The following is a 13,919-nucleotide window of genomic DNA, read 5'->3' as shown; positions in this document are numbered from 1 at the left end:
CCAGGGAGGAGGTGCGGCTGAACGCACTCACACTGCAGCCCAGGGCTGTGAGCCATGCCTGGTGCTGTTGTCAGGAGCAGGTGTATACCTGGCAGCAAATGTTCAGCATTAGCTTTTTGAAGGGCTCTCAAACTGTCTCTTCATTTCAGCCTGTCTGTTGAGAGACACGGGGTTCCTAGGGTTGATTTGTGCTGCCAGAGCTTTGCAGGGGTGGGAAGACAGATGGCTTTGTCTGGAGTGCAGGCTGGCCCAAGGTAGTCTTACCCAGGGTTTGTGCTCAGAAATGTTGTTGGCACACAGGGACATTTCTGGCAAAGGCAGCAGAAGCAATTCTTATACGATGTGATGGCCCCCTGCCTCGCTAATATCTCAGCCCCATGGTCACTCCAGCTAAAGTGAAATACAGTCTGGGCAAATGTGGCCTTTTCCTGGAGCTAACATTAAAAAAAAAACGGAGCGGGGGGGGAATAAACCTACACCAAAAACCCTTCCCAAAGCTGAATGCATTAGATTCATTGAATCCTGTATGGTTCTGGCCTATCTTGGGTCTTCTGATCCCCAGAGAGCAAGGCTTCCATTGAGACAAAGAATGTCATTTTAGGTGGCCTGTAAATGCAATGTTCAGTCACTATAGGTGTTTCTACTGCTGGATGCGCTCCATGGCTCATTGGATGATTTGCTGGCAAGGTATGAAACTACTTATGGAAACCATGTTAGGAAAGCACTAGTGTTCATCTTTCTCAACTGCAGAGTCAAGAGAAAGTCTGCAGTAATTGCCAGTTAATAAAGCTCCTCATATGGCTTAAGTGGCCAACAATCAAACTATTCGTGCCAATGAACACCATAATGGAGAACTTATTAAATTCACACTTTACTTATGTTGCCATAATAAGGAAGTAGGAATAGGTATATCAGGTTCCCTTTCATTGTGAATATTGGAAGGCAAAGGAAAGGTTATGTTGATGAGTGAAGGAAGGTCTAGAGCATGATGGAGGGAAAAGGAGCAAGACAGTGTGCCCTGAGACCATGCATCACATCTGCTGAGACACAGCTCAAAGGACCCAAATCTTGTGTGTGCTGATGCTGCGGCACCAGCATTTGGATGCCTGTGCTTCACTTAATCTTGTGTCCAAACTGGGACTCAGACCAGGCACTGCGTCCTGGGATGCTGATCTGTAACAACCCCTCCTACCCTCCGTTCCCCATTGGCAACCATCCTGTCCTCACTCTCCTGCCTACCTGCCCACCCTCCCACCTGCTTACTCCCTCCCTTCCACCCGCCTCACTCCCTCCCCCATGTTCATTCTCAGTGGTCGTTGCATGTACGTGCCTTGGCCCCCTTCAGCTCATTAAACCCCCTGCCTTGCCTCATGTTTTGACAGGTTTTGTGAGTTTTGACAATCCTGCCAGTGCCCAAGCTGCTATCCAGGCTATGAATGGTTTCCAGATTGGCATGAAGAGGCTGAAGGTGCAGCTGAAGAGGCCAAAGGATGCTAATCGTCCCTACTGAAGAGTTGTGGGAAAAACTGGATACAAAGCACTAGCACAGGTAACTGCATGAGGAAGGGGGTGTCAGCTGTGGTTGTAGCCTTTCTTGTTGTAGACCCTCAAAAAGACTCAGCTCTGTGACTCTCTAGCTTCTACCTTTTTCACTTAGCCCTCTGGCTAGAGCCACATCGCACAGATATGCACCTACACATAAACCAGGAACCGTTTGTGTGTGCGTCTCTCTAGAAAAAGAGGTGGAAGGATGCTTAATGAGGGATGAGACAAGTTCCCCACCTCAGGGGCATCCTGCATCTCTAGAAAGTATTCCTGGTCACTAGAGGAGAGCCAGCAGCTGTCCTGATTCCCCTTGCTCAGCTAAAGAGAGCATTTCTGGTGGCTGAAGAAAATCTGCAATTAAGAAATGGGTCCGGGCTGCAGTTCCATCCCAGCTGACTGGACTGGGACAGTGTCTGTCTCAATAGCTCTGTGTCGCAAACGTTTCAAAGCATTCTTCATTCTTCATGCAGTATAGTCTGTATCCAATTTCATCACAGCATAATAACTTTATGTAAATATGTCTCCCTGACAACTAAATAACCCCTAATTTCTTTCTTCCCAAGCCCAAGAAATGAATAGAAGGATCCATGCTCACTTCTTTCTCAGTTAATGTTAACTTCAGTGTGTAGACAAAACCCAACCAAAGCCAAGGAAGCTTTGCTTGACTGAGGACCTAGACAAATCAGAACGAAGGTCTCATTGTTAGACTCGTGTACTGTGTGTTGTTGGAGAGGAGCCAGCTTGATGCTCCAAGGGAACTTCTAGTACATGTAACAGTGTCAAAAGTATCAGAAGCAGCAGCTTGTTTCATTGGAATCCCAGCCAATCACCAATAACAAAAACGGAGATGTTTCCGAAAATGGAAATATTTTCCACCGCTGGCTGGCTTTTCCATTAGATAATTCTTTGAGAAACAGAAATATAAGACTGTACGTGTTTGTTACAGATAGAGGAAGCCTCCCTGCTGTTAAAACTGTTCCACACCAGAGATTCCCCAATAAACCCAGCACTCAGGGTGGCCCTAAACTGCAACAAGCATTGTGCACTCCTGCATTAGTGACAGAGAGATGGGTTAGGTGACCTTTCTAGACTGTTATCAATGTAATGTCTAAGATTCAGTGATTTTGATTCAGGCCCTTTTTGATTCATCTAAGGTACAGGCAGGAAATCCTTATCTTCAACCTTCCAAAGAACTCTGAAGTGTGCTAATTTTTCACTGGTATCTCTAATATCTTCGAAAAAATGGTCTTCAGAGCAGTATCCTTTCCACTGAGAATTAATGAATGGGAACAAAAAGTCTTTGAAAGAGGTGCTGCACTGAAGACAACAGGAAGCAAGTTAAGAAAACTTTTAATAAACATATTAGGTTCACGTGCAAGATATAGCCTCCATAGTTTAGACTCTCCTTTATATGTGACTATATGAAGATAACTGTCAATGCATTTTCCCTCTTCAAAAATCTCTTTTCTTTTCCTTGCTTATGACAAGGCCTCTTGGAAGCTTGAAACCAAAATACGTTTCCATATCCAAATGCTTTTTGCTTCATCACACCGGCTTTTTACTGCAGGTTTTGCTGGGGGAGAGCGGGAGATGCATGCATGCAATTTTGTTAAAGCAGGGAATGTCTTTGTCAGGGAGATTTTCAATAACACCTGCAAAGGAATCGAGGAACACAAGTGTCTCTTTAGTTTGGCGCGAAGCAATAGCTTTGTGTCATAGCATAGCTGTGATCACTGAGGATATACTTGTTTGTAATGGTCGTATAAGAAAGTGCAGGGCTGTAGACACCTGTGGTTTTAAAGACTGACTGGTATGAGTTTATGGTATTTTCATTACCATGGATCATTATAAAGTGCTCTGCCTCTACCTTTTCACGATCAGGCTGATGTTGAGGTCTCAGCTTGTTTCCTATAAAAACATCACTCAGTAGTAGGACTAAGATTTGTTGTTGTTTGGTTTTTTTTCTTTTTTCCCCCCAATAAATGCCAAAACAAGAAATCAGCTAGTAAAATGGCAATAAAATTCCGTTTCTCTGTCTTAGAGCACTTTTTTTTTCTTTCTTTGCTTCTGCAAAGCAAGAGAAGAGTCTTGAATTGTGACCTCTAAACAGAAATCCTTTAGCCTTTCTGGATTTTATTTTTATTTTAATGCAAAACCAGTATTAAAAATCCAGCAAAATCAGTTCAGTTGTTACCACCAGATCACTTTCATCCTCTACTTAAGGAGCCTTTATTAGAGGTACAGACAGTCCCTACCAAAATGGAATAAATGCAGCTCAGAAGTCCTTATTCTCTTGTGGACTCCCACCCTGGTGAGCCCATTGAAGGAGCTGAAGATGTACCTGTCTTCTAGCAGGAGAGAGTTCTCCAGGGAAAAATTCTGTGTGTGTTTTTCGCACCTAACAAAAGGGATTGGCCAAGAGTATGTGGTCCCAGGAAGATACTGAAAAGCAAATCCCAGGAAAGGATTTGATTTAGCACAGGGACTACCATGCCAGGTTAGACTGGAGAGGACACTTGGTAATAGCAAGGATACCCAGAAGGGCTTAGATCCAGCTCTTTCTTCAGCTCATCTGCTTTCCAGTGCTTGGAAACATCCACACCAGCACCCTAGAAGCAGAGGAATTTGAGTCATGACGGTCACAGTTCATCTTCCCACGAGGGCTGTGCGACAGCAGTGACCACAGGGCTGAGCCCTCAGTGATAAGCCTTACTTAGACACAGGTCAGCTGTTCTTGGCTCAGCACGGTGTTATTGTACCCTCATGGCTGGTTCGATGTGCAACGTCCATCCAGCCTGCAAAATACCACTGGAATTCTCTGACTTGCACGCTCAGTAGACAGTGTCATTGCTGCTACAAGAAGTTTCCTAAAAACACTAGGACAAAAGCCGTCTTGGACCATGGGTACAGCACAGACAGCTATTGCAAACCTTGAGAGCAGGCAGCTCCCTTAACCGGCAGAAACACAATAACTCCTGTATGTTTTTTATCTAGTTTTATTTTGGTCACAGCTCTTCAGGGTCCTTAATTCCAACTTGAAGCATGTGTATAACCATATTGACATCAGGGCAATTACTCATGTGCTTCAAGAGGATGCTCAAGAAACTTTTTAATTGGGATTTTTCTAAGGGAGAACTTTGTTTTATTGAACTCCTTTCCAAAAATAAGAAGCTGCCAACAAAAAACACAAGCAGCACCCAGTTTGATGTAATCCACCAGAGTGTTTTTTCCTAACCAAGAAAGAAAGATCTTCACTCAATTTTAATTCTGGATGCAGTTTTTTTTAGCTTATAAATCTCCCTTTTGGGACACAAGAGTCCAGGCCACAGTGATTTGAAGTCCTTTGTTTTCCTTGCAACTGCTCTAAAGTTGCTGTCAAACACTGAAAGGGTTTCTGTGATGTGGCAGATAAGCCCACAAGCTGCAGTAAGCAAAGCCCTGAAGAATTCAGATGGCAAAATATTTCCAAAATGGCTTCCTCTGTTCTCTTTTTTCTTTATAATTAAAGAGGTGGTTGTAGGAAAAAAAAGAAAGGGGGGAGGGGGGGGAGAGCGGGGAGAAAGAAAAAGTAAGAGAGGAGGATCATTTGAGTCAACTCTGCCAAAATCAATATATTCTATTACAAATCCCCCCTCAGGACTAGGAAGCAAGGATTCGGAGGCGCTTCACGTGTCTTTCAGACAGTAAATGCACAAGATAATGAAGAAAAAAAGCACCCTGAAATCCATAGCTCCCTTGGGTGGCCATTCCTAGGAGCCCTTAAGTACCCCGTGATATGGCAAAGTTGCAGGTTCAACCTGCAGCGGCTGGGGGTTCGTGTCAGCCCATGGAGGACTGCTGGGACAGGCAGAAAGACGAGCGTCTCTCGTCCTCCCCATGGGAGCAGAAGTGATTGGTGTGATTATGGCTCTCTGCTGTGGGTCTCAAAGCTAGTTGCCCAGTGCAAAGTCACGATAGCCATGATAGGACAATATTGCCTTGAAAACCCCATAATTCACAGCTCTTCCTGTATTAAGGGCAGCACAGGGTAGCACAGAAGCATCCAGCTGATAGACCCGTAAAAGACATTGCAGAGAAAGGCAGTTAAAATACTATCCATTCCCCTTCTGTGGCTTCATCTTGGTGACTGATCACTAGCAAAGGGTTATTTACCACCTCAGACAGGTACTCTGCTGTTGAAGTTTTATTTAAAGCTGAACATGGAGACACGTCTGGGTGGGACTGACCGGGAGCACTGAGTGGCATGAAACCGGGTGAGGCAAAGCGAGTGTGAGTGAGACAAACTGAGTGAGACAAAACTGAGGCAGAAGAGTGAGAAGAAAAAAGGTCAACAGTAAGACCTTTTTTTCAGCTTTGCTCATATGAGTAGTGGCAAAACATTAAAAGAATGCATTGTCCAGGCAACCTGCTTCTCCAAAATGCCGAGGGAAATAACATAGGCCAAAGATCAAATAAAAAAAAAAAAAAAAAAAGATATTTAGGTTCTTCACAGCTTTTTGAATATGTGCTGGTATGTGACATACTGTAGAAGGTATGAGATGCTTCTTTCTGCAGCTGGCTGGAATAGGTGATATTTTTTTCATTGGAATATACAGCTTACCAAACTGGAAAACTTAGCATTTCCCTTTGTCTGTGCTCTGATAAGAGAAAAAACCCCAAACACCTCATTTTAAAGACATTATCAATGAAAAATAAAACAAACAAGCAAAATTACAGATGCCGATAAACAAAAAGATCTGAATGGAAAATTTCTGGCTGTCTCTTGTCATTTCAGATCACTTCAATGCAAGTCCTAACGAAAGTGTATTTTTTACTGAATTTTGGATTGCTTATCCCTCTCAGATAGTCTTGTATTACTGTCAGTGAGAGGCTACTCTGCAGTTGCATTGATCTTACTGTTTTCTATTAAGCTGTTCATCTTGAAATTCGGACAAAATATGCTTTATCAGGGTCTAACCCCATTTCTTGTAGTTATGCCTCCTACAGTCATGCTAACAAGTTCCTCTTCCTCCTGCACAGATTATTGCCATTCCCTTCCTTTAGTCATCACTTAGATCATTTAGAACTTGCTTACATTATGGAAATTTGCACTAGTATAATTACACCAAAACAGTACTCCAGCACAAGCTTTAATATGAAGTGAATAAAGTGAGATCAAAATCAGCACAGCTTCATTTGGGGAAGTCTGTTTAGGTACTGAAAAACCATCAGCTCAAACAATATTTTTTTTTTCTTTGGATTACTTTTGCTTTTAATTTCCACTGACAACTGTGGCTAAATTAAGCTTCCCTCACTGTGTTTGTAACCCAAACTTTGTGCTGTTGTCCTCGTACATGAAAGAATGGAAGTGAATGCTACTGGGGGAGGCTGAAACAGAACTATTGAACATATTTGCAAAACTGACAAGGAAACCCTTTTCTTTTCTGGCTGATCATCTTTAACCTGCCTGCCCATTTAAATTACTAATAACTTTATTATGGTAAAATTCTCATGTCTGTTCCATAAACCACAGTTTCGATACCAGAGCATGCAAAATCCCATTTGCTAATTATTGTAGTTATTCTAAGATTGGCACACAATATAATGCACTGATGGAAAACGACAATAATTAATTACTGCATTTACTCCAAAATTACAATCGGTAATTACTGCTCTGAGACTGAATTCCATTCAGCAATATTTGGAACTTGTTCTTGCTCAAAGCAGGGCAGCTTTTCAGGAGTATTGCTGTGTTTGCATCTAAATGAGTCCATGTAGGTCACTAACGGATCTGCACTATTTGTCATGGGAGTGATACAGCAGCACAATGCAATACCATAACACTTTCCTTCAGTTCGGAGCATGAATTCTTCATTAAAACTCATGTCCCCATTTTTTTTTTTTAAATGTTAGATAATGCAATTATTTCAGAATTAAATAATAGATATGAAAGCAGCCTCCCATTTCTCATCCCACGGTGATGCAGTTGGTCCTGGTGTTCTAAAGTAAACTTTCGGAGGCTTGTAAGAACTTTTCCCAATGACTCAGCCAGCAAAGAGCCTACTCAGTTGTCCCTACTGTCAAAAGACCAGGAGCTTGATATGCTTGTGCGACCTTCAAAGGCTTCCAACAGTAAAATCCCCCAAAGCCCCAGAGTTGACAGAAGGGTGGTAGTGTTATATATCCAGCCACTTGACCAACAAGATTACTATGGGATCTCATACGGACCATGTCATGCAAATTAGCTGAGTAGGTCAGATTTAGAGCCTTTCTGAGATAACCGGTGTGAGCTTTGATTGCTTCAGTTCATGGGCAGCTGCAGTAACCTGAAAACAGTAGGCTTTGAAGGAACTTCTTTATTAGGTTCATCCAGCACAGAGATTTGCTGGGCCAGTGCATGGGGGACTGCAACTTGAAGGAAAAGTGGGGAACTGGGAAACGTAAGAAAAGGAAAGGGTTTTAAGCAGCCATAATTGGAAATGAGAGGCAAAGAGATGGAAAAACACCAGAGATACCCATAGCCAAAATGTTTTGTTGCAGCAGCAGCAAACAGTGACAGAATGCAATCCTCTGCTAAATAAAATAGATACAAAGAGAATGAGAGAGGGTAAAGACCACAATGCAAAAGGCTTGTGAAAATCTAAGAGGAGGTTTAAAAACAAGCATGGTCGTTTTCCTACAGGACCTTGATTTAAGTGACAAGTCAGCAAAGTCTTTTGATACCGGGACACTGAGGGGAGCAGTACCTACTAATGAGCAGACAGAAAAGAAGCATGTTATCAATTTGCAAATGCAAGTACTTGGGAAGAGAGCAAAGGGCAAGTTGTTTGAAGCTCAGTGTGTGGGACCATAAAGGTCTAGGACTGCAGGCAAAAGAAGTTCTTCTTAGAGGTCCCTATGCTTCCTATGCTTGAAGACTGATAGATCCATTTCTGGTGTGTTTAGTCTAAAGAAACATCAGCATCATGAACATGCTGTTTTGTCCAGATAAAGACGATATGGACAGTATAGGCCAAAGGCAGGGCAGAGCCCTCTGGCCCTAGGGAAAAGTGAATTAGCAGAGAAGGTTAGTTCAGGAAACTGGAAACTCCCAATAAAGTCAAAGTTACAAGTCAGCTCCAACACATGGTTCACAGGACTCAGGTCACTTGTGCAGCATTGATCAGGAGGCTGAAAATGATCTGATCTTTTTGCCACTGACCTTTGAGAGCTACTGCAGAACCACGAATTGAAGCTGTATGGGGTAATGTTTGGCACTTACACTGTAGGTATAAAGAAAAGGGAGGCTAAAAAACTCCATGAAATTTACTCTGCAGGGGAACTGCTACAGGAGTTGGCAAGAATCTTAATAAGGGGTTGCAGAGTGCTCCATCAATGTGAGCACCTTAAATTGATGTCCTTATGGTTTGGAAGGCATATACAATCAGCTGCACTAGAACACTGTTTCTCATTCCCACAGTTATACCCAGTGATATATCAAATGCAATAATTGCATATTTGAATAATTCATGGGTACGGTAACTTTGGCCAGATACAAGTGAATATCAAAACTCTGGTCTCTGAAGTGTTTGATTCCGCTGTAGCAGAGAATTGAAGGTTTACAGTATAAACTCTCTCAAGTGTCTTTCGTCCTGCCTTGTGACTGCAGTTAGAGATCAGACAGCTTTTATTTCAAATGGGTCATTTATCCACTTAGCTGAGCTTTATCCAACCTTTTTGAAATATTGGGTAGAAGGCTGAGCTGGAGGGGAAAGAAGAACAGCAGTCAAGTCATTTCCCAACCAAGAAGCAGTGAATGAAAATTCAGTGTTCAGCCTGGAAAGGTACTAACCACAACCATGGTCAGGTGAAGTTCTCAGGCAGCGTCAATTACCAGCTCCTCTGAAGTCAGTGAAGTGACACTGATTTATGGCAACCAAGGATTCAGGCCCTCTATTACTTATTTAATTCTAAATGTTCTCCTAGCAGAGATGTTTCAATTATTTGTAATTCTAGAGGAAGACAAAATGTCACCACTCTGGCCACTCTGGTTTTTTTAGAGCAGAGAGATGCGGGAATGAACATGCCTTTCACCAAGCACATCCCTGTGGCTTATTTTAAAAATCCCTTTATACAACAACGATTTACAAACGTAAAAAATTCTTTTGCATGCCTGGAAAGCCACAGTTGCACACCCAAGTGATCCTCTTTAGAAAACAGATTTCTCCCACTATTGGGAGAGATACTCTCCCACTCTGCCTCTTCATATAACTCTTTTTTCCCATGTAGGCCATGTCCAGCAGCTGGTCTGTCTGAAGCACCTGTTCTGTGCAGAGCAGGGTAACTCTTTAAAATCCTCACATCAACAAGACACCTGACTTTGAGATTTCTGGCTATATGAGGCCTGGTCCTTGAAGCCAACAGATTTGTTGATTCGGGTGTGCTGTGGACCAGGGCCCTGGTTGTCATGTCCGAGTGCTGTAATACACTATCTATCTTAAAAAGCAGGTTGTTCCAAAAGAAAATAGGTTGTCATTACCTTGATTTCTAAGAATTTGGAAATGATTGGGCCATGAAACCCATAGGCTGTGCAGTCAGCTACAAATTTGTCTTTGCTGGATAAAATTCTCTTTTTTTCTCTGCTCTTGAAGCATCTCTACTCATCAGTAGAAGTTGCATTCCACCTCCTGTGACATACGATGAGTGAATGCTTGCCATGCTCTTTATTTTCTGTGCATTCTTCTTGCATGGCAGACATTGCTCTACCATGGCAGACTGGTCGCTGAGAAAGTGAGCCAAGCAGGCAGCCCAAAAACTGCTTTAGGAAACTGGGGTCTTACACATCAATTCTTTGGTGCTTTCAGAAGGTGATCTATTTGAGTGTTTCTGTCTTCTGCTCTTAGCTTACAAGGGCACTATTTGGTGCAGATCGTATAGACCTTGTTAGAAAAAATCCCATCAGGAATTCCTATAGGTCTTTTTTCTGTTCCCCATAAAGACCAGTGTAATGCAATTTTGAGAAAGGTGCACAGATCCTGATCAGGACTAAAGGAACACCTCACTCCTGGAGAAGCATTTCTAAACCTAAACCTGAATGTAGGAATTAACTTCCCAGTAGATGGCTTTGCTGAGGAGCATGCTCAGGAGCTTTAGTAAAGGCACAAGGACTGGTGCTATGGTTGGCTTCGGGGTCTTTTATCTTTCAGTGCAGCCCCACTTTCTGACAGACCGGCGTCTGGTATTCACCATTGATTCCTGGAAGTAACTCCGGGGTGCTGCTTAGGATTAAAATGAAAATAATTTCTTCCTTCAGGAATGCTCTGGAATGAGTTGGCCTAAGGACCACAGGTAGCTGGAGAAGTACTGGGCCTGCCCTTCACCTGTGAAAAAAATAGTCTTTAACAGAGCGATGGTGATTTGTGCCAGCTAAAGACTTGTGGGATTTGGCCACTTACGCTCAGGGAGCAGAAATCTTGTGCTTTTTCTCTTCTGATCTTTCAAATTGCCTCTGTAATTTTTCCCCAAGTTATGTGTGCTCAGTGTGTTCTGTCGATGTGAGAAGTGGTAATGTCACTCGGCTAGAAGTTTTATGGTTCACAGAAGGTAGGATTTGTATTGAGATAGACAGATAGATGGATGTCTGGTGCCTGAACACAACGTATTACACAGATTGACCCAAAATTTTGAAGACTAAAATCCCAAACGATAGACTGAGGGGATCTCCGTCTGGGAGATTTCAGATGGATTTTATCTCTTTTCTCTGATTAATACAAGCTTTTAAGAGCATATCATCCCTGTCCTTTTGCCCAAATAATTGGAGAAGATCAGAGTAAAGCAGGATCAATAGCAAGTAAGTAGCCTGCATTTTCTCAGGTGTCAATGTAAAGGAGGTCAGGCATGGCACACTGGGAAGGGAAGAATGCACAGCTAGGGGGGTCTGTTTTGCATTGAGATAAGGACCATTCGCCAAGACAAAGGAGAAGGTGAATCCAAGTTGCCCACGCAGCTGGTAAACACAGAAAAGGTAGCAGTGATGCTCATGTCCCCACGACAAGCCAGGCTCTGGGCCACACTGAGATCTGGTCTCTCTCCGTACGCGAGGAGGGAATGGAAGGGAGCAGAAGTGCCGGCTGACGGGAGCGGCAGGGACACCACCCTGCCAGGCTGCCCGTGGAGCCCGGAGCTGCCTCCTAATGATCGCGAGCGGCTGGTCACAACTGGAGGCGAGCTGTTCCCCATTTGTTTGTGCTCCTTGGAGTGGCGGGGATCCGCTCTCCATCAGAATAATCCAATTGAACAAAATGATTCATATTAGCAGGCACATCTGTCTGAGGCCAGAGCAGAACCCTGGTGTTAGTTTAATAAATGGCGTTCATTAAACTCAGCTGAAAATATAATCTGGAGAGACTGATGGGGTGAACAGAGCAAAGAATAAGCAAAAGGAGTTAGCAATTATCAGATGTCATTTGTTCTACTGGTACCACGGAATTGGGGCTTGTTTGCTGAAATCTTAATTTCATTTTGCTGAGGCAGAATCCATCAGAGAAGCTTATGCTGCAGCTATGATTCCTGTTTGTCAGACTTTGGTAGGGAAGGGGGCATTTTTCTTTTCCCCTTTTCTACCACACAAAGCAACCGTATGCACTGATTGGACACTGACCCCAACAGAGAGCCCAAGGACAGGAAAGATGGAGGTACCAGCCTTGCTTTTCCCACAAAAAGACCGCTGAGTAAAGTTACTTGTGCTGCAGTGCAGAGAGCATGGGCGGCACCTTAGGATGGAGACCCTCGATATTTCCAATGCAGCAACAGTTGTAGCTATTCCCACATCCTCTGCCATTTTCCCTCCATACCAAGGGGCTTTTGTAAACACTCCTCATTTGGCTTCAGGAGCATTTTACACTCTATAGGTGCCAGTGGAAAGAACTCTACAAAGGCTGGGATCTTCTTGGTGGCCAGATTTGGGAAAGTCCTAGAAGCTGTGCACTGATGGCTGCCCAAGATGGCTCAGCAGCACTTCGTGGAGCACAGGGGAAGAGGCAGTGGCACTGAGGAGCTCCAGGCAGCCCACACATTCAGAGCTCAACCCTGATGGTCCGGGGCTGCCTCCTTCAGGCACAGCCCACACCCCGCCGGGCAGCGCTGCCAGTTGCTCTGCGTTAGCATTCCCATCCATAAGTCTTCACACAAAACACTGAATCCAGAGAGCCTGCTCTTAGGAGGGAGAGCTGCCTTTCCCATTTCACGTTGAGCAGAGACAAGCTTCTTGGGCCTGACTTCCAGCAATTTATGGTCAGCACTTGAAGACTGGCTGGACAAGTTGTTCTTTGCAAGTTGCTTTGGCTTGGTTTAGTTTTAACTTCTCCCCACAGGTATTCAAATGGTCTTTGGTGTGTTCCAGAGGAAGGAAAGAAAGGCTTTTTATATTTATAGACTTGCTAGGGCAGCGCTCAAGTCCCAGCCAGTCAGAAAAAATCAAAAGAATAATGGAGGAGAAGGGAAACCTTGACCTCATAAGCTTTCAGCGTTGATTAGTTTGTTGGTGTCGGGAACCTTTTCTTGTTCAGGGCAGACTAGCTGTGAAATGATTTTTTTTTCCCCCTTGTCTTTAATCTGTCTCCTGTATTCCCATGGGGAAGGAGGAGCCAGTACCTGCCTTCCCGGAGTTTGCTTCAGAGGAAGCAGCTGAATGGACTTGCACACCAGCAGCGAGGGGCTAGGGTGGTTTTTTTTTTTTCAGACACTCATCTTCTCAATGTGCCCTTGGGCAAGAGGCTGAGCACCTCCAATTTCCTTCAAAATTGTGTAAGAATCAGTTCTTACTGATTATTGATACTCTTACACGAGCTGCTGTGGAGATGTTCAGATGTTGTTCTTGCCCTGGAGAGTGCAGGAGAGGGAGAGAGACTGCAGAGATGGGCAGCATCTTCCTGACATTTGCCGTGGACTCCACCATCACTAGCAGGCTTCACTCACAGCCATGGAAGTGGGTGAGACATGCACTCAATCCCATCTCCACCCCAGCACCATTCCTCACTCAGGTAAATCCCTAGTCCCTTAGCCTTAACCTTAGACTAACATGGGCCTGTCATTTGTACAAGACTGGTGAGAAATTTGCTGAATTCATTGCAGCACAGAAAGCCTTATCTGACGTCTCACTGACCGCCTCTGTGAAATGAGCTCTTGGGTCTCACCTTGGTTCCTCCTAAACACATCTCTGTAACAAGCCAGCCCTAATTGCTACCCAAGCTGGCAAATGCATTTGAGAGCTAAGGACTAGAGGAGGGAAGAGAGCCAAGAACTTCTTGCACCCCTGGGGATGGCCTCTCTAGGCACACTGACCAGTGTAAGCTCTCACTCCTGAAGTCTGTTCATGGTCACCCTCCACAATGCCTTTGTCATGTTGGTATGAAAAA

The 13,919-nt window shown here is 43.9% G+C and overlaps 1 protein-coding gene across 38 annotated transcripts in view; it reads left to right on the top strand.

Annotated features, from left to right (window-relative positions):
• The window catches only part of CELF4 (CUGBP Elav-like family member 4), a 687,335-nt gene extending 685,825 nt beyond the window's left edge, over positions 1-1,510 (top strand). For all 38 annotated transcript variants that reach the window (XM_054185286.1, XM_054185283.1, XM_054185265.1 and 35 more), the window contains one exon: positions 1,383-1,510. In XM_054185286.1, the coding sequence (XP_054041261.1) occupies positions 1,383-1,510 (128 nt within the window). The remainder of the gene's footprint in view (positions 1-1,382) is intronic.
• Positions 1,511-13,919: the final 12,409 nt, after the last annotated feature.

The sequence above is a fragment of the Rissa tridactyla genome, chromosome Z (genome assembly GCF_028500815.1).
Source record: "Rissa tridactyla isolate bRisTri1 chromosome Z, bRisTri1.patW.cur.20221130, whole genome shotgun sequence".
NCBI lineage: Eukaryota > Metazoa > Chordata > Aves > Charadriiformes > Laridae > Rissa > Rissa tridactyla.
This window is presented reverse-complemented; position numbering and strand designations above follow the sequence as displayed.